The sequence below is a fragment of the Rhea americana genome, unplaced genomic scaffold (assembly GCF_003343005.1).
Source record: "Rhea americana isolate MKP2758 unplaced genomic scaffold, rheAme1 scaffold_66, whole genome shotgun sequence".
Classification (NCBI taxonomy): Eukaryota; Metazoa; Chordata; class Aves; order Rheiformes; family Rheidae; genus Rhea; species Rhea americana.
Genome location: NW_028186823.1, coordinates 520996 through 542153, shown reverse-complemented (window position 1 = coordinate 542153; position 21158 = coordinate 520996). Strand labels below are relative to the sequence as shown.

Below are 21158 nucleotides of genomic sequence, written 5' to 3'. Positions count from 1 at the left end.
ATCACAGTGACTGAACAGGCGCTTCTGAAGTTTCATGTTTTTGAGGCACTTTGCCTACAGTAAACATAGATCTTTGAATTGTAGTGGTGTACAAACACTCTGTGCAAGAATGCTGTTAAAAACACTCAATATAGTTTGAAGCTTTGCTTCTCCTCTCTATGCTAAGTTGCAGGCTACAGAATGCCAAAATGCAAAGAATCCGCAGTTGCCTATCAATTCCTGAACTAGAAGTAAAAATTGCAGCTTATAAAAGCATTCACACTAGTGAGAACAGCAGGTAAAAACTTGGGATGTATTTGTCAACGCATCTCCAAGAAGCATAGTTACCAAAGAGAAAGTAACCATTCTTTCTTTGAGTCACAGTCTGTATTTTCTGTTATTGTAGTTGATCCATAAGAATTAATCTCATAATTTGAGAGAGATTACACATAATTTATTGCGACACTGACTGCAAAACACAAGTTTCTGCTATGGTCAGTTAATTAATACTGATGAATGATGAAGACAGTGATATCCCAAAGGAGACAGAAGTCCCTGTGATTTTTTTTTTTTTTTTTTTTAAGTTAACATGAGGTAGCTTTTTTACCTAGCATGAAGAAAATTCATAGAGGTATGTTTTTTTGACCCACAAAAGAATATGTATTTTGTGTCATATAAGCATGGAATATAAAGATACAATTGACTGAAAGACTGAAATGCATGTAGAGATCAGTTACCAAATTGTCTTGATAACCAGCATTTCTGCTAAKACATTTACGAAACTAGTTATAATGTAAACACAGCTATATACCTTTAACTGAAGCTGCATAAATGTGAATAAGTGTTAGGAGAATAGAATCACAGAATAAATCATATTCATCTATTTAAAACATATATAGCAGATAATGAAGGTATAAAAGAAGTAACAAAGAAGTGATACTCTGGTCCTAGCTGTCCTTTCCTGCCAAGTGAAGTATTGAACACAAATTGCTAGCAGGTCTTATTTTGTTAAAATGCTTACTTAAGCAACTGAAAGTTTTAAGTCATACAATTTTACTGATTTCTGCCATACAGGCTTGTCATTTTTTTATATTTTCAGTATAACTTCTGAGAGAAGCAAGCAAGTATTTATCTGACTGGCCCTGTCTTAGACTGTAGTTAACAAGGCAGCTGAGGAGACACAACTGATATATCCGAGGAACCCATGTGGAACAGCTGCTAAGGCTRATTCAGAATGGGAAGATCACTGAGGTTGTCAAAGTATTTTTTTGTAACACTGGAAAATGCCAAATCTTTTACATCGATGGTTCCAATACATTATCCACGAGGCTTATAGAGCAAGACATCCACAAGAACATATTAAATAAGCAGAATATAATTTATGATGATCTTTATAGGGTTCTCAATTAAAAATCAAAGTAGGTGCAAGAAACTGAGGGCTGACAGCTGTGAGCTGATTCAAAGTTTGTGAATCATTGCTTTAAAGACTGCCATTAATCTCTGATAGCTAACTCAATTTCAGCTGAGAACAAGTACAACAAATGAACTGTTATATGGATTTTATCAAAATGGGTATCTCACCCAACACCTGTGCTTTAACTTGACTACTAAAAGATAGAAAAGCTAAAAAATGACTCAATTCCTGTACTGTGTCAGCTAGTGAACTCACATCTCTAAACCATTCATAATTCTACAAACTATTGTATTTCCTCCTTTTCCCCTTTCCAAATTATCATGTCCCAAATTTAAGAGATGAACTCTCCATTCTCTGCATGAGAATAGTTCCACGCCTTTGATATTTCTTCGCATCCTTGTTTGTCCTTATCTAGTTCTACTATACTCCTTAGGGATGGACTGACCTGGACTTTATGCAAGACCTAGACAAGAATGGGGCTTCTCTAAAGCAGCTTTGAATGCCTTGTCTAGGTAGAGCCTGGAAAGACAGAGATTTCAATTCAGTCATCCTTGCCTGCGGGAACTCTGAGGGCCACAAACTGTCCTCATTACACGCATTCATGTGCTATTTAGCCAAAGCACAGATAAACATAGGTGTGGCACTCAACGCAATAACATAACATAAGTGGCTCCCAACCAAAATATGGATTAGGAAATAAATTCTAGCCAGCTGCCTTAAAAACAGTCTATTGAAATCTTTTTTATTGTGCTAGAATATAATGCAGCAGATTTTATCTATTGCTGTAAGGCAGTCAGAGCACAAACTCTGAGGTACAGTAATGCAAGATAAGAACACAGAATCGGATCAGGTTGGCATGAATTTGTTTGTTCTGCAACCATTGTACTCTGACCTAATGAGTCTATCTAGTCTATCCTGATGCTTATCATTAACACTGAAATGGGCTTTCTTCCACTCCCTTAGCAGTAATGGAATGGATGACTAAGCAACATGAAGCTTGGAGGATGGGAAGCCTGGCCTGTAATGCCTTCTGAAACATATCATGCTATACTACAGGATTTTACAATATCTTTTAAATATGTATTTTGCAGTATCTTGTAAAAGAGAATCTTTGAACAGTATCTTGTAAAACAGAATCTTTGATGCAGTATTCGTGTGTGTGTGTGTTCACATATCTTTTGAACAGTTTCTTTGTACAGCTGATCTTAAGATCAGAGAAGGACCTGGGAGTGCTGGTGGATGACAGACTGACAATGAGCCAGCAATGTGCCCTTGTGGCCAGGAAGGCCAATGGTCTCCTGGGSTGCATTAGGAAGAGTGTTGCCAGCAGGTCGAGGGAGGTGATCCTGCCCCTCTACTCAGCCCTGGGGAGGCCTCATCTCAAGTCCTGTGTCCAGGTCTGGGCCCCCCAGGACGAGAGAGACATGGAGCTACTGGAGAGAGTCCAGCGCAGGGCTACAAAGATGATCAGAGGACTGGAGCACCTGCCCTGTGAGGAACGGCTGCGAGAGCTGGGCCTCTTCAGCCTGGGGAAGAGAAGACTGAGGGGGGATCTTATCAGTGTGTGTAAGGACCTGAAGGGAGGGTGTCAAGGGGACAGGGACAAACTCTTTTCAGTTGCCCATGTGACAGGACAAGAGGCAATGGGCAGAAATTGAAGCACAGGAAGTTCCGCCTGACCGTGAGGGGGAATTTCTTCCCTGTGAGAGTGACGGAGCACTGGCACAGGTTGCCCAGAGAGGTTGTGGAGTCTCCTTCTCTGGAGATCTTCAAGGCCTGCCTGGATGCAACCCTGTCTAACATGCTCTAGGTGACCCTGCTGAGCAGGGAGGTTGGACTAGATGATCTCCAGAGGTCCCTTCCAACCTTATTGATTCTATGATTCCACAAAAGGGCTACTGATATGTTCTGCTAGTTGATGCAGAAGCCCCAGGAGGTAAAGAGATGGTGGATTTTTCCTTTTTAATGCTAATGGCTGTAACCACTTCAAGGAAGAGTAAAAAATTATAGAGAAAAAAAATTCAAAGAACATAGGAATATAGAGGATAGAGGCATAAAAAGAACTGTGGTCTTCTTCATTTCTGTCCTTTCTGCCTTCAGAAGCAAAGTGCAGAGGAGAGCTACAAAGTGCACTCCCAATTAGGCACTTATTTTCTTAACAAATCAGATCTATTTTAAATGGGGCATTCTTGCAACAGTAATGGAATACATGTAGACTATCTCAAAAATAGTCCAATATTCTATCTCATATGACTCCAAAATGACATTGTTCTACAACGGGTCATTTTAAAATACAACATTTTAAACTGTAACAGAACTAAAACAATCTGTACAGAAAATTAGTCTTTATCTTGACTTGAATTTTATGAATTGTAATGATATATTTTGTAAAACTGATGGGCTGTTAATAATGGCATACACTATACCTCCCTTGCTAATAATATTACGAAGCATCTATTTTACCTACACTAGAAAGGTCTAGCAGTGTTTTCTGTTCACCTCTTTTTGCATGTATATACCATTAACTCATAAAGATTGTCTGAATAATCATGACAAACTTAAAAATTAGGCCTTCATATGTAGAATTATGCTTGGTAATCACTCAACAAAAATATTTAGGAATCACAAAAGTACTCTTCCTACCTATACCCGTGGCCATTTTGATTTCTTCAAAACTGAATTCATCCCCTTCATTAAACATAAGCAGCACTAATGTCTGAAAGAGTGATACTTGAAATTCTTTCTTTCCCTAAAAGAGAAAATATCAAATAATTATAAATAAGATCTAGAGCATTTTCTATTGCATCTCAAAAATCTGTCAGGTTACAGAAGCTGKTTTTTTGTTGTTTTGTGGGGTTTTTTTTAGTTTCCAGAGGAAGAGGAAATGTGCTTTTTGGAATGTCCATCACACAGAAGAATGTGCTTGAATGCAGTATCAAGGAAACAGGATATTTTAAAAACTCTTTTTTTTTTTTTTTTTTTTTTTTTTTTTTTTTTTTTTTTTTTTTTTTGCTAATCTGCCAGTAGCAATACAGCACACACTGAAAGGTCATTGAATGACCCAGTATTTACCTCACAAAATTTACTTTTAGCTGTAATAAAAGAAATTTTGTCTTTGCTACCAATGGCAAATCTGCTTCATACTTCACCCAAGCTCCACTTAATAGCAATGAGCAAACTGATGCATGAAATCTCAGTATGAGATCAAACATGAAAGAACCAAAAGTTCACTTTGGTCCACTGGAATACACAGTGACRATTTATCTGTAGCACGTTTGTATAAATAGGCAATGAAAAGGAGATAAGTAAGTCAAACTCTTCAGACAGAGCTGTCTACAATAAATACTTCTTGCCAATCAACAACTACAAATCTATCCATCTTATTGTTACATAATGCCATAGCTTTGAAGTTTCAAATTCAGAGTGAGTTACTAAAAGAATTAAATTTTGTCTTCACTTTCATACATTTAAGCTGCATTATTACCAATGCAAGATATTCGATGAGACAAAATAAAAGCTACATTAAGAAACAATATCACTATTAAGACTTAAATAATTCAGCTAGTATTTAAATTTTAATCACAGTCATCACATCACTAATAGCCTTCAGTTTATTTGTTTTAGTGAGGCATTCTAAAAGTGTCATCAGTATTTCTATGAAAATAATACTTAACCAAAATAGTTCCATATTAGAAAAATAAAAAGAAAATGCGTTTCTTTTCTTTCAGTGATGTCCTGCTTGATTACAACTTCCTTTACTTGAATGAGCAACACATCCTATCAAACCAATACAAACATTACTGAAAGCTATCACATTGCTCTTTTACTTAGCTACATAGGATTTTGGTTTAATTAAAAGATAAAAAAAAATGTGCTTGTTCTTCCATAAAAGTGTTATTGCTTTTAACAGAAAATACAAAACACAATTAGATTCCAAATAATTGACTTAAAGTTAATACCAACTGCTTAAGCATTAAACAAGCGAACTTACTTCCTTAAAGTCTGCTTTTAGGACAGCATGCCCCAAAGTGGTCTGCCACTGAAGTTTTCGACCACTGTGTTTTCCCAGGTAAAACATTTTAAATACCTCTTGAAGTTTAATCATCTGTAAAGCAAAGAGACAGAAGTTTAGTAGTGGTACTCCAGTGCAGCCATGCTAGGTGCTTCCATACATGCTGTTTCTTTAGTTCTCTCAACAGTATTTCGTAGTAAGTGTTTCTGTGCACAGAAGTAAAAACAAAGGGCTAAATTCTGCTCTCAAGTACACCAGTACTACTGTACACAAAAGAAAATCTCATTTCAATTAAAGCTTTCCAATTTCACTGGTGTTTTTTTTTTCTTTTTAATAAAAGTGAAATAAGACCTTCTAAAGGAAAATAAGTAACATTTTTTCTCCTGGACTTTTCAACTGAAAAAGAATTCATAGGACAAAAGATATACACCTCACGCCTATATACTGACTGTTACCATCTGCTTCCAAAGTCTTCTCTTAGTTTGTCCCCAATGGAGTCAAGTCAGATTCCAGCATTTAATATCCTCCCAAGATTTCCAAAGAAAGAGGTTTTACTCCTCCATTTTCACAATGTGTTGCTCAAGTTGGATCCTTCCTAAGTTGCCTGTTGCTGATGCAAAGATGCCATGGGAGTTAAAGCACAAAAGCCTCCTCAGCTGGATGGGAACATCACCTCAGGCCCCTGAAGTGCATGCTGCACTTCAGATTGAGCAGGGTATTAAAGGAAAMAGGACTCCAAATACGTATTTCAACTTAAATCACTGCTTAAATGAGCTTTGCAAAATCCATCAATTTAAAAACACCTTTTTCAGGCCAATGCCAGTTAAAACTAGCATTGGCTACTTTTCTGAGACACATATTAAAGAAAACCAAGGAAGAATCTTACAGAAAAAAAGAGTTTGCAGACACTTGGCTTTGGCTGAATCAAAATGCATAACCAATGAAGTTAAAAATTGACTAAATTGAACTTTTAAACTTCTAAGTGTTTGATTGCAATGTGAAATATGACAGATTTTAATATTCATTTTAGATTATAATTACTAAAAAGGTAAAAAAATATGTTAAGTAAAATGTAATCCCTTAAAGTGGATTTTCGATGTTTTTTCTTTTTTTTTTTTTTTCCTTTCAATTTTGGAATCTCTAGAATGAGGTAAACACCTCAAATGTCTAATCAGAAAAAAATTAATCAAGGGGCACTAGTTCACCCTATGACAGAGGTTATGATTCCACTCTCTGAAGAGTATTTAAAAGGAGAATTCAAACACTCACCTCTGAATTTAAGTGGACTTCCATAGGTGTATAAGTTGGCCAATACCCCATAGTTAATATATTTACTGTCAGGTCTATATTTCCTGGGTCACTTTGGTTCTGCATGTACTAAAATACACACAAACACACACACACACACACACACACACACAAAAGGGTTTTAAAAATTCTGTTTGCATGTTAAAACAGAAAATACAAATATTTAAGTTAGAAATTTAAGTAGTAGAATAATTAAAATTTTCTACAGGCCACATCCTTGGTTTGCTCTACCAAGATTTTGAATGTCATGTCTATTTAACGGTCACACAACACAGCGCCATTTCAAAACACAGCAAATGGCTGGAAGTAAAAAGAACAGAACAACATGGTTTAAGGTATACTAGACTAGACCACTGTCTTGAGAAGGTATCAAGGTCAAAGGAACTTTAATCACGTACAAACAAAGCAGAACAAACACTTCCCATCAGAGCCAGGACAGGCACTCTAAGGTCAAAAGGATGYCCTAAAACTTAAATATGCCTGTTAGACAACATATTTTCTTTTAATTTGGATATAGCATTAGTTTAAGTGTGCTTCAGAGTCTGCGACAAAAAACTGATTACAGTATTTGTTACAGTAACAGTTGTCCTGGGTCAGACCTCTTCCTCAGTATCCTACCCCCAATAGGGCCACAAAACAGTTACTCAAGACAAAATGTAACAGGGCAAGCACATGTACTGCATTTTCACCATCTAATCTCAGTCATCAACAATTTGGAAGTTCAGGGGCCTCAGACATATGGGGTTTCTATGCATTTAGTAACCTTCAGGGAATTTTTCTGGCAAGGAATGTTCACAAAGAATCAATCARGGCAACAACAGTTGACAGAAAGACTGAAAATGGCCTTTAAAGAATGTCAGACAAATTACTACATAGTATTTAGACTTTAATTTACTTTAAAAGGAATCAAAACTGTAGAAAAAGATAATCTGTTCAGATATGCAATATATAATACCTGTTCCATAAATAGAACTATAAATAGAATCTGTTAATTTGATCAGAATGTGATTAAAAGTTGYTTTGTCTTATTTTAGCTTAATACAAAACTGTAACACTGATTAAGTCGGTTCTTACCCATCACAACTCAAAATTTAGCACACATGAGTTAAATGTACCTGCTTAAACTGAACCATGACATCTTTTGACAACTCCATGTCCTTGAACATGCCCTCCAGTTTGCTGGTAAAAGCAGCGCCACATTCTGTCACAGAAAGTAAAGATCCCACAATTATAAACAAGCATAGACCAAGCAGTATTGGTTTAAGTTGAGACAGCTGAGCTAGATTTGCCAGGGTCTAGAGCATCTGCACATAGGTACATATTTTAAGGATTCTCCTCCCATGTAGGTATAGTAAATGAACCAGACACAGTTGCAGAAGGCCAAACCAATAGTTCCCAGTGAGAATAGTGAAAGCTGCCAACATGCTCAGCTATTACTTCTGACTGTCACTTTTTAAAGCATGAGAAAATAAGGATTSAAATTTGCAAGCCAAAAAAGTAATTAATATTGAACACACATAAAGATGCTCACCATGTTTAAGCTTTGACAACATGGACTTCTCAGCATCTACTGATGCACTCTTCCCAACCAGCAGCCTTTTGGCCAAGTCTTTCTTATAAAATGCCTCAAACACATCTTTACCTATATGGAAATTGAAATAAAACTAAAACATAAGTTAAAACTCACAGTGTATCTGCATCATTACACTTCAAGTTCGCAGAAAAATCCTTTCTCATGTCACATCAATCAGCAGAACAACACTCCTTATGCAGTAACAACAACAACAAACACACAAGTAGCTCTTTTTACCTTTGAACTGTTTACTTAGTTTGTTTTGCAAAATTTTTACATCTTTTGTTTCTTTCCAGGAACATGCGCTGCCTTATATTTCCTATACTGAAGCAGTTGCAAAGCACATGCAATGATCTGGACCCCAAAACAATATTCTCCCTCCAAGGTTAAATTCTCCCTCCAATGAGTTATTAAAATTAAAAAACAAGATCTCCTATTTAATAGAGAAATAACCTTCAAAAGCTTAAAATAAAGGAAAAGTGACAGAAATCTTTTCACCAGGTTTGCAACTGTCTTTTGAAATACAGAAGCCATATAAGCACGACAGATATCTTACATCAGAGTTTCCACAAATCCTTTTAGTTGACGGTACAAGGATACCAGCAAGTTGTTTCATCTTTAAGAGGCAGCAATTCACTCCAATTCAAGGCAATCCTTACTCTGTCTATAATAGCCCCCTCCTGCCTTCTTGCAAACTCCTTCCATGCACACATAATATTGTCTCAGATGTTTATCTTCAGATCCCACAGAAGAGAAACTACTAGACAGTCCTCATCCTCCCTGATCCTCTCCATCCTTCCCTCTGATAATGTGCTGCATCACGACATTGTATCAAGCTACTATCAGTAAGTCCAGTGCTCAGAAACTGACTGTTTGTTATCTGCCCTTAAAAGGCATCTTGCAGACTAGGTACCTGAAAATAAATTTGTGCTTTTAGCTCAGTACTGCAAAAAATGAGAGAAAAACAGTTGGTCACAGTTTCAGACTGAAAGAAATTAATTTCTTAGCATGACAAGTTCCCACTGATACCACATTCATTCACTGTCTCCACCCAATACTRTTTGCATTTGACAAGAATCATGATGCAAACAGAATTATTTTTATGATTGGTTTCTTCTCTGCTTTCCCATATTTTGGATTTTGTGAGCAAAGAGCTCTACAGCTAGAACAAATTAAAATAGAATTGGATATCCCTGCATATTCTCCATTCAGCACAGAAGTCCCCCCTTCCTAAAAGGGACTATCATGCATCTCTATTAGACACAATCATATGCTTTCCTAATACTCAACTTTAAAATATTCTCCTTAAAGATTCAAATGTTTTTGCTTGCCCAGGGAGGTACTTTAGGGAAGTGCATTTCAAAAGCAATGAAACAAAGCAGTAACCTTTTCTCTCAGAATTTTGAGTGCTTCTCTGTTTGCATTTTCAGTCACAGTGAGAAAAGAGGAATAAGCTATTCACTGCTAGGATTTCACATATTCTGTATCTAGGATATACAAGCGTGGGCTGGAAAGACAAAGTTACACTAATCTCTCTGTTTCTCTCATTAGTGGAGAGATTATGATTAAGAGATATAATTAATTAATGTGAAAAAACTTTCATCAATCACCTCTTAAATTTTTGGTCTCCACCCACAAACTGTAAAAGGTCTCTCACTTGACATTCTGCAAAGAAAAGGTTTGTCATACTTGTGGCATGTATTGTAGGCTCCATCAAATGTAAGGCAACCTTGAATTTAAGACCATTTCTAGCAGAAACTTTTCCTAGAAGAAAAATCTTACATTCACAGAAATACAGTACTGCTAGCAGCAATGAAAACTTTCACAATTGCAACTGTGAACAGATATTCCTTACCATGAATGAATCTGAATATTATCATGATCTTGTCAAGGATCCTTTCTAGCTCTTCATCTGTTGCTTCTTTATTACCAGCTCTTAACTTTGAATCCACGTATTTTGCTACAAATAAAACAATACAGTTCAGGACCTTAAAGAAATCATGATTTTAGAATCACTAACTCAAGTATCCCCCACTTTGAATATAACTGTATATTACAGTATGGTATAAGTGCTACATTTTCTCTTTTCTGTTTTCCTATTCTTATGTTCAGTGAAGTTATGGAGCCCCAGTGTACTATTGCCAAAACAGAAAAGCATCACAAAAGAAACTGACCAAGAAAAGGATGAATACRACAAAAGCATTCCAATTTATGTATTAAAAGCTCCCTAAACTCTGTGTATGTTCACTGCAAGCATGTTACTTGTTGATAGACAATGTTTTGGAATTGTAAAATGCATATGAATGTATTTTATGAGAAACAGAAACAAACAACATATAGGACTATTTCTGTAGACCYTTACTGTGCTCCTCTAGCTCTTTGGTATGAGCATACCAAAATTTAAACAGAAGCAATGCTTTCAAGTTAGTAGCTTTAGAATGCTAATAAGGTTAAGCCATAAGTCTCAGCTGAGCATTTATTAAGCCACATTAGTATCCCTACCCAAACTTCTACTAGGGTAAGAAGAAAACCACTGCAATAGCTGAAGCATCACAATCCACAATTAACAGCAGGCCATATCATGGCTTTAATCTATATCAGCATGCATGGCAATTTGTCTTTCATAAAGCTGGTTTTAGAAGGAAGCCACTGAGTAAGCTGAACAGGCAAAAGAACACACAGAGGTAAGAAAAAAAAAGAAAAAAAGGAGCAGGATCCTCTGCTAATATAAACTGCCATAGCGTCACCAGCTGCAAGCAAAATAGAGCCAGGAGAGCTCTGGCCAGCTCAGGGATAATCTCAGTATTTTTAAATAGTACACTTTTATTGTTTTCCCCCTTAATAAGCACTACTATTCTCTTTAGGGGACTGGAGAAAAAAATCCCTATTCAACCTCCTTATATCAGAAGGCTTTTAAAACTGTTGTTCTCCCAACTTCAGCCCTGGAAGAGATAGCCAATACTTCTTCCTTCCTTCCAAAAGGTGTGGAAAATAAATATCTTCTGAAGAATTCCTCTACTCTGATTAAAATTATTTCCAATTTTTTGCCATACTTACTCTTCCCCCCTTCACTCATAGCATTAGCAATGTTTTCTGAGCAACTGCTAGCACCAGTTACAGTGTAATAGGCAGAATGCAGGAACAGCAGAAGTTGACGTGCTCCTTCAGGACACTGCGCGCACACCTAACAACATGCCCAAGCTTTTGGACCCACAACACTCAAGTTAGCTGTTGTCTAGTATCCCCAAAACAAGTCTCCTAAAAGGGAATACATACTGCATCACTATCACACTAGCATACTCAGCAGCATTATCTTATCATGCTTTCTACAGATTTTTGAAATATTTTACAGAAAAAATATTTGTGTACCTATCAATTCTGCAGGCTTATTTGGTCTCTTGTTGATAAATGTTTCAAAGGACTCCTTCATCAAGTTTATAAATTTCTCATTTTTCTGAAAGCACACTTCTATGATATGGTCCACTTTATCCTTAAAATCTAGTAGCTCTTGCACCATATCCTTGTCCTTTTCAGGATTAACCACTATTGTTGTCCCAAAGTTCTGTAAAACAAACACTTTTGATAATAAAATACTTTAGAGTACTACCTATCTCCCCCAACAGATGCATTCACCTTTGTAAAATTCAGTATTAGAGAGAATAATTTCTTACAGAACTGCTTATCTGACTTAATGTTTTCAAAAGATGAGATGTATTGGAATTTAAAATAAAAACCCAGACAAACATTAATGGATTTCAAACATGTTTGACTTAAAGATTATATACATTTAAGACAAAAGCTAAATAAAAATGCACAGTAGACATGACTGCATGATGTTTACAGTTAAATACAGAACTACATGATTTATGAAAAAGAAAGTATGTAGAGAGTACCTCAAGAACAGTAAGYGTAATAGAAAATTTTACTATTTTTCTTAAATCCACTGGAGAGCTCTATTGACAGAAACAGGTGCTGCTCATCCCTCCAAGATTTCTCCCTCAATAATGGCTACAGAACCAAAAAACCCCCCAAACAAACAGCTGACATGACAAAAAACACTTCTATTTGCAAGAAGAAGCCAGAGACTTGACTTTCTTTTCTTGTACCTATGTTCACTAACCTTAATTTAGAAATCTAATATCATTTTTTCTATTGAACTGAAACAGCCTTTAAAGAAGGACTTCAACCTATCAGACAATTTACAATGGCTTACTAACATTGATCACTGCTCTAGACAGAATGACTAGTCTCCTAAGGTGAGAAAGAAGAACACCTGCACAGTAACAGTAAAACAGTATTTAATCAGTATATTTTTATCAACTAAAATATGTTAGCCACAATAGTTAAACAGAGAGAGGAAAATCCCTCACAAACCTCAGAGTTTCCACTTAAGTATTTAAATGTTCACTGCAATCTTTCATTGAGGTGGTTCTCAAGACACTTTGTCTTTATCTTGATTCGCTCTGAACAAAGTTGACAAATGTTCTTATACCCAGCATCTGTATCCTACACTCAGACAGCACAAATTTGCCTTCATTAACAGAGTGTCTGGATATCTCACAGTCTCTACCATTTTTGTTCATAAGTTACCAAAAATTCGCCCCATTTTGCAGATGGCAAGCTGAGATACAGAAAGCTAGGTGACATGTCTGAAATCATAAAAAGGTGGCTACAGTAGAGCCCAGCCCTTCTCCACAGTACTCTGGCGCTGCTTATATGATTTTTCTTGGCACACAAGCTAAAATTTACGTTCTCAAAGTCTCACTTCAGTGTGTTCTGGCATAAAGAATGTTGGAAAGGAGAGGATTTCCTGACATAATAAAATATGTTTTCTAGTTTCCTGAACACATATAAAGAGGTTTCTTAAAAACAAAGCCATAAGGAGTTTGATTCTGAGAGGCATAAGGCTTGATGAGGAAACGTAATAGTTTGCTGCTGGTGAAAGGCGATAGCCAGTCTCCCTTCCCACAGCTTTCTGCCTTCCCTGAACTCCTGCTTCTCTCCTTGGACCAGTGAAAGCACCCCTCTGCAAGCCTCCTTAACTCACTAACCTGGCAGAAAACTGACCTCTCCCAGACACTGTGTTAAAGCAGATCAAAAAAGAGTCTATGGAGTGGCAAACAGCACAAGGACTGTGATCTTAGAGTAAGGAAGAAGAAAGACACTCTCTTTTCAGCCACAGCAAGCTGTCCAACTGGCCCTGCCGGCTACCAATCCACAGATTGCATATGGGAATACTACATGACATTGCCGAGCAAATTCTGTCTCAGTGCTAGTGCAAGGGAGACTATTCCCCACTCCCCTGTGCCGCACACTCCAGATGTAGGCGCACAGGAAAGTTGCATCTAAAAAGAACCAATGATGCACACTTAGCCCTGAAGGCAGATATACCAAAGGACAATTCAGGAGAGAATTGCCATGTCAGGAACTCTCATCACAGGAGAGAAACATCTTGCACAAAGCTTTGTGGCCTTCATCTTACAAGAGCAATAGAGTAGGAATTCTCTAGGGTAGCTTATCACCTGCATATTATGCCTAGCAAAACAAACCACAAGTCTCAAAGACTACTGTGGTAATAGATTATTTTCAGGAGGCTATTCTTTCGAAATAGCTTAGACATTCATCTTATTAACTATACTGATGTAGATTGTGGTCACATGTAGCACTGCAAAGCTGCAGTAGAACAGCAGTACTCTGAGGTTCCACTGGTTTCACAGATGTGTATCCAGTTGACTGTATTTGTACCAACATGCAACACATACTACAATCTAGCATACTCTAAAATACCTGTGCRTGCCACTCTACTTAAAACCAAATCAAACCAAAATAACTTCTAGTATACTTTTCAAACTCATATGGAATACAATTTCCAAGTAGCAATTTAAAATAAAAACGTAAGTGTTGCCATTTCTTGTCAAGTGAGTTTTACAAGAGTGGGGGAGTATTAACAACTCCCCCCTTATTTGTTTAAATCAGAATTTTGATACATACGGCTGAACAATGTATTGCTCTTGTTTTTRACAGAATACGTATGTCAACAGCATGTATTTTGTCAATAGTAAAAAAAATTTCAAAATACCTTGATATATTCACTCCAGTGTTGCAAAAGGATCTGCTGCCCACCTTTTACCCGGCTGAACAGTTGGTATGTCTGAGTCAAATCTGATACTCTGTTTTCATCAAGCAGGTTATCAAGCCCTAAAAAAGTAAAATTAGAAGAAAAAGCAAATTTGAACAAATTTGAATACAGTTGCATAAATGCAATTAGAAATAGATTAGAAAAATCAAAAGTCTCTACAAAACTCACAAAAAGACAAGATCCTGTAATAACTATGCTTTTCAAGATTAAAAATTCTAGAAAGCAAGCGTTCATGATTAACATATCCCCTTTTTTAAAATGCTTGAAATAACTTATGGTATAATACTTTAAACAGCAAAACTACTTCAATTGAAGTACCTTACCAACAAACTGCTAAGTCTTTGGCAGAACATTTATCAACAATACTTRATTTTAAGCGTACAGTTTTATCACGAGATCTCACAGAACCTCTGAAGAAGGTCATAAATCAGTAAACTAAGTAAACTGCCCTAAATTTAAAGTAGGGAAAGATACATACTTTGCAAGATTTTCTCTGTGAAGCATGGTGAGCCATGTTTTGGGATTACAGTTGTGCTATGCATAGCCCACACTGATACTGATGTAATAGTAAATGATTACCAATTCCTTCCAGGCAACTTCTGCCTTTGCCATCCTACATGAAAATAGATCTTGGACTAATGAATGGAGAAGCAAAGCTCAAGGCAAAATCTAAAGCCTATCACAACTACCTACATATTTTTGTATTTGAGAGCATGCTGACTTTAGTCCCAACGTAATCAGAGATGCATTGTCTTGTGGTGGTGGCAGAGGCTTCACAACATCGGAGGATAACAAAGATTTACAACAGTTTAAAATGCAGAAAGCTTGATTTTACACAAGTTGACAATTCACACTGGTGTAGCTGATACTGTTCAACTTCTCTACTTCATACACAATATATATTTCATCAATTCCAAATTTTAAATGGTATTAGATTACAACTGGTTTTCAATCACTGCCGAATTACCACATTTTCTAATTTATTCTTCGGACTAACAGTATTTTCCACTATAACTTATTTGCATTTTCAGAAGAACAACCAACGTTCAAGAATGATGTCAGGTAAACTGTTGCACACACTCAGATACTAGTACAATAGATATAATCTAAAATTATATAAAACGACAGATTACAAGGTCTTGAGTAGATGTGATCAATGTTCTTTTGGCATTGAACAGTGGATTAAGAAATGTCCATGCGATCGCATCCAAGTATTACCTCCTACATTTAAGAGGTCAACCCGCCCTTTACTTAGTAAAGTAAGAATACCTTTCAGCTTGCAGTCTCTCTTCCATAATGATCTGGTAAAGGAAAAGCAGTTAAACAGAGTAACTGCTTTGTTATAACATAGTTGACAAAGTTTAACCTTGCTTCTTCCTCTGGCATATTTGTTTCAATTGCACAATTTATATTTTGTCACGGAGTTGTCAGATGGAAAAAAAAAATAGGAAAGTCCTCTGACACAAGGCATCACACAAGCTCCAGAAAAGCACTACTATAGTGCTTGGAAAATTTTATTATACTCACAATGAAAAAACCCAGTTATCTAGTAAATGGCAGTTGTAATATTACAAAAAGAAAAGTTTCTCATACATACCCTGCATTTGTAAGCCTTTTTTTTTTTTCCTCTCTTTATCAAACTGACTACATCACATGCCTTCTCCTAAGGAAGAAAACCTAAAAAAGCAGTGTCTTCTTCTACTTGCACTGAACACTAGGATGTTATAAATGGATTACAGTGTGCCCTGGATCAAATGAATGCAAAAGGTTATGTAAGTTAAGTGATGTTAGACCTGTTTAATTTTTAAGTGCAGACACAGAATGTGAAAGCTAATCCAAAAATATTAAATGTATATGTATTTAAAATGTAGTGACTATAAAAATGCGCAACTTTCAATATTTACATGGACAGTAAATATACACTATAAACCAAGAAAAAGTTCAGATTAAAACAAAAAGTCATACATTTGCTGATTAAACCAACAGACAAAGTGCCACTGCAAAAATTATTTTAAAATAACACTTGAACAGAAGAACAAGCAAAATTGACACTTATCAACAAGAAAATTAATCATCCTTACCCTCTGTTTATGATAAGCTTAAGAATACCTAGGATGAAGTGAGTATGCTTATTTTCGTAAATGTATTAGAAACAGTAAAATAGCCAATTCCCAAAGTAGCTCAAAAATACATGTTCATCTTTGAAAAGGAGACACAGAAGACGTTAAAGGGATGTGTACAGCAGCCCCAAAACATCAACAAACATGAACACAATAAGGCTTGAAGATACCAGAACACCAGAGGAGCAATTTTCATGGGACAGCTTCAGCCAACCAACTGTTCATCTGTCAACATGATAAAGTCAACAAGAAAGGGGTGGGAGAAAGATATCTGTTTTTCAGCAGTGACGGAAACAAAGATTTCAGGATAATTTGCTAGAAGCTCTAACATCTGAAAGGTGGCTAATGCAAGAAAAGGAAAATRTCATTTAGATCAAAGCATTTAAAACTCAGGGAATATTGGCCAAACCCAGAAACTCAGTAAAAAGAGAAACATTACAAGCCAAGAGGGACAAAGAAATGAGGATTTGGAGGCACAGATGTCAGAATAAGGACCTTCTAAGAAGACTACTTTAAATTGGAAATTGCCATTTAAAAAGCAAAACAGTGATAAAAGTATATGAAGTGCATTGCTTTGGCACATTTTCAGTTCCAGCAACTCATGATTCTTGAGTTACACGATCAAAAGAATATATGAAGCTATCACAATTGAGCTGTGTGATTTGCATAAAAAAAGTTATGATAATAAATGCAGCTCTCATTTGGAAGTTTATACAGTTCTAGAAAATGAGCAATTCTAGTTTTAATTTTTAAGCCCACTGCAGGGAGTCAAAGGAAATTTAGAGGACTCAGCAACCTTTACAAATATGAAATTACATTCAGATATTTGTTCCCCTATACACAATCTACTTGTCATAGTGGTTTTAATAGTTTTTTTGAATTGGCTTTTTTTTTTTACCTGTGGATTTTTTTTCCATGTCTAAAATGCCTCATTAAATAAAAGCTACGGAGTCTGTAGCTATTACAGAATATGAGAATATTCTGTAATTCCTCACAGAATGGTTGAGGTTGGAAGAGACCTTTAAAGATCATCTAGTCCAACACCACTGCTCAAGCAGGGTCACGTAGAGTGTGTTTCATGGGGTCATGTCCAGATGGCTTCTGAATATCCCCAAGGATGGAGACTCCACAGCCTCCCGGGGCAACCTGTGCCAGTGCTCTGCTACCCTCACAGTAAAGAARTTTTTCCTCATGTTTAGACAGAATTTCCTGTGTTTCAATTTGTCCCAGTTGCCTCTTGTCCTATTGCTGGGCACTATTGGCAAGAGTCTGGCCCCATCCTCTTTACACCTTCCCTTCAGATAGTTATACACATTGATAAGATCCTCCTCAGCCTTCCCTCCTCCACACTGAACAGGCCCAGCTCTTTCAGCCTTTCCTCATAAGAGAGATGCTGCAGCCCTCTGATCATCTTTGTAGCCCTGTGCTGGACTCTCTCCAGTAGCTCCATGTCTCTCTTGTACTGGGGAGCTCAGAAGTGGAAGAAGTACTCCAGCATCATCTCCCTTGACCTGCTGTCAGTGCTCCTCCTTATACACCACATGATACCAGTGGCTACAGTGGCACATTGCTGCTCATAGTCAACTTGTTCACCAGAACTCCCAGGTCTGTAGAGCTGCTTTCCAGCAGGTCAGCCCCCAATCCATACTGGTTCATGTGGTTATTCCTCCCTTCCCCACGGGCAGGTCCCTGCACTTCCCTTTCTTGAACTCCACGAGGTTGCCCTCAGCCCATCCCTACAGCCAGTTAAAGTCTCTCTGAATAGCAGCACAGCCCTCTGGTGCATCAGCCACTCCTCCCAATTTTGTAGCATCAGCAGACTTGCTGAGGAGGCACTCTGTCCCTTCATCCAGGTCACCGGAGCCAGTATTGACCCCTGGGGGCACTGCTACCTACAGGTATCCAACTAGACTCTGTGCCACTGATCACAACCGTCAGAGATCTGCCTTAATCCACCTTATGCTCCACTCATCTAGCCTGCAYTTTCTGAGCTTGCCCATGAGGATGCTCTGGGAGACAGTGCCAAAGGCCTTCCTGAAGTYAAGGAAGACATCATTCACTGGTCTCCCCTCATCTACCCAGCCAGTCATTCCACCACAGAAGGCTATCAGGTTGGTTAAGCAGGATTTCCCCTCGGTGAATCCATGCTGACTACTCCTGATTGCCTTATCCTTCATATGCTTGGTGAAGGCATCTAGGATGAGTTGCTCCATCAACTTTCCAGAGATTGAGATGAGACTGACTGCACTGTGGTTACCTAGGTCCTCCTTCTTGCCCTTTTTGAAGGCTAGAGTGACACTGGCTTTCTTCCAGTCCTCAGGCATCTCTCCTGATCTCCATGACCTTTCAAAGATGATCAAGAGTAGCCTACCAATTGCATCAGCCAGCTCCTTCAGCACTTGTGGGTACATCCCATCAGGGCCCATAGACTTATGATATTTATTTATCACAGATTACATTAACTTAAAAAAAATATATACCTTTTTGCAAAATAGCTGATAAGTGTTCTCCTAGTAGTTGCTTCTCCACACAGGCAATCAATGGTTTCCTAAATAGATAAGGCAATAAGAGTATATTAGAAGTACTAGAGTACAAGCAAATCGTCACCCACTGCAGCATACTTGTTAATAATTTACATTATTATATGAAAAAATCAACAATTTTCTACTTAAAACAAAGGCTACTAATTAAGACCAAAACGTCATATGTCATGTAAGTCAAGACAATAAACAATAGACCATGTATATAATTAAAAAGTATGTTCTTCTCCAGTAAGAGAGACAAACTTAGCTGTCAAAAATCTGTACAAAAAATTGTCTCAAAAAAGTCAATTTGACTTTTTTCTGGAAAAATACCAAATCCAAGAATTTGAATGTCAAAGCAATACAACATACCTTTGTAACGCTCAAAACTCAAACTTTCGTGCAATTCTATAGCTACACAAGTAAAAATTGAATGAGAACCACAAGTCACCTCAAATTCACAAACATTTTGAATTTGACTTCGAATTCTCCTTACTTTCAATATCAGTGAAATATTTTAATGCATTCATTTTAGACTGCACCAAGAAATAGTGGCAAGTTTTCCTTTACGTCTTTTATGACTTAGTAGAACAAAAAGTGCAAAAAGATAACTAACCTCAACATCTAAGCTTTTGTTATTGTTTACCATTTGACAACAAACAAAAAAAACCCCAAAGGAACTGACTGATCACTTTCCATTCCAACACAAGGCCTAGCATCATCAATGAAGGTATCAGAAGCCATGCTTACAATAAAAAAAAAGGAGATGATTTATCATACAGGGGTTAGTACACTGGTTGAGCTCCTTGCCAAGGATGTCGTAAGTGGAAAAGTTTGTGTGCCGKGGGAGAAGGCACAAGTGTTTGAAAGAGATTCACTAGGTAATATCAAACAAGAAAACTACATCAGGTTCAGAAAAACATCTGAGCTGAAAATAGGCAGAAGCTAGAAGAGTACCAGRGGATGGCATCATATATACTTACACTATTCTTACTTTCCTTGTGTGGTCATAAGTGATCATGAAATATCAGTTAGATAGACCCTTGGTCTGAATACATATGGCCATTTTTATGTTTACTTTCATGTTCCCTGAAACTTCCAACTATTGGCATCTACAGCTGCTCTCTCCAACAGCAGAAGGATTCAAGGCTGAGTAAAATAATTCCCTTTGCCCTAGAAGACGTATTGTACCTACAGAGGAAGAATGGATTATTGGTCTGCTTGAGACTGAGAGGCAGTGCACTATTTCCTGCCAAGCAGATAAGAGAATGAGTATTCATCCTGACCATTAGCTGACAAATCAGCGTAAATGTATCTTGTGTATGGCATAAAGTATTCACCTACTGAGCTGAYGAGGAGACATGCTTATTCTGACTGGTCAGCAAGAGGCATGTACTGATGGGCTGAATAAATCACTCTATGGGCTGCAGCAACACACATTCCACGTGTTATACCAGTCTGATTGAAAGACTTCAATGGTGTTCCCATGATGGTTTTGTCCTGGAAGTATCACTTCCATCTCAGGTTCAAACCTAGTAACTAAATCTAGCATCCTTACTGCTCTCTTCACATATACACAGAGAGATATTATGACCTGGGGACAATTCAAGTGCTGCAACTTTAGGAGCTGCTTCTTCTTAATCCAAAGGAAGGAAACCAGTTCAAAGCCTTCTAAAAGTAGGTTTTTAAGCCTTTGACTAAGGACCTGCTGTACATCTAGACACACTGGAAATATTAAATCAACTTTTTTAATGTAAACAGTAAACATACATATATATATGTATGTATGTATGTATATATGCTTTAACTTTATACAGAAACAGTATCATATATTTTACTGGGACTGATTTTTTGAAGAAGCTAGCCAACCTGTAAATGGCATATAGAGAAAGAAAATTCATATTAAAATATGCACCAACACCAACAAGACATGTTAGTGTTATATACACACTACTATATATTTGAAGAAACTGTTAAGTTAAGAAGATTTTTATTCAGCGTATTCCTTTTAACACTCAATGAAATGCCAATATGTCACTTAAAAAACTGGAAAAAAAAAACCACGTTATTCTAAGCTAATTCTAATTGGTT

The 21158-nt window shown here is 37.0% G+C and overlaps 1 protein-coding gene across 1 annotated transcript in view; it reads right to left on the bottom strand.

The window, feature by feature from the left end:
• The window catches only part of CUL4A (cullin 4A), a 41918-nt gene that overhangs the window by 4613 nt on the left and 16147 nt on the right, over window positions 1–21158 (bottom strand). Inside the window, exons 9-17 of the mRNA XM_085320773.1 lie at window positions 19026–19093; window positions 14366–14484; window positions 11656–11848; window positions 10142–10246; window positions 8245–8355; window positions 7829–7914; window positions 6675–6782; window positions 5385–5498; window positions 4037–4142 (exon numbers count right to left, since the gene is read on the bottom strand). Coding sequence (XP_085176899.1) covers window positions 4037–4142; window positions 5385–5498; window positions 6675–6782; window positions 7829–7914; window positions 8245–8355; window positions 10142–10246; window positions 11656–11848; window positions 14366–14484; window positions 19026–19093 — 1010 coding nt within the window. The remainder of the gene's footprint in view (window positions 1–4036; window positions 4143–5384; window positions 5499–6674; window positions 6783–7828; window positions 7915–8244; window positions 8356–10141; window positions 10247–11655; window positions 11849–14365; window positions 14485–19025; window positions 19094–21158) is intronic.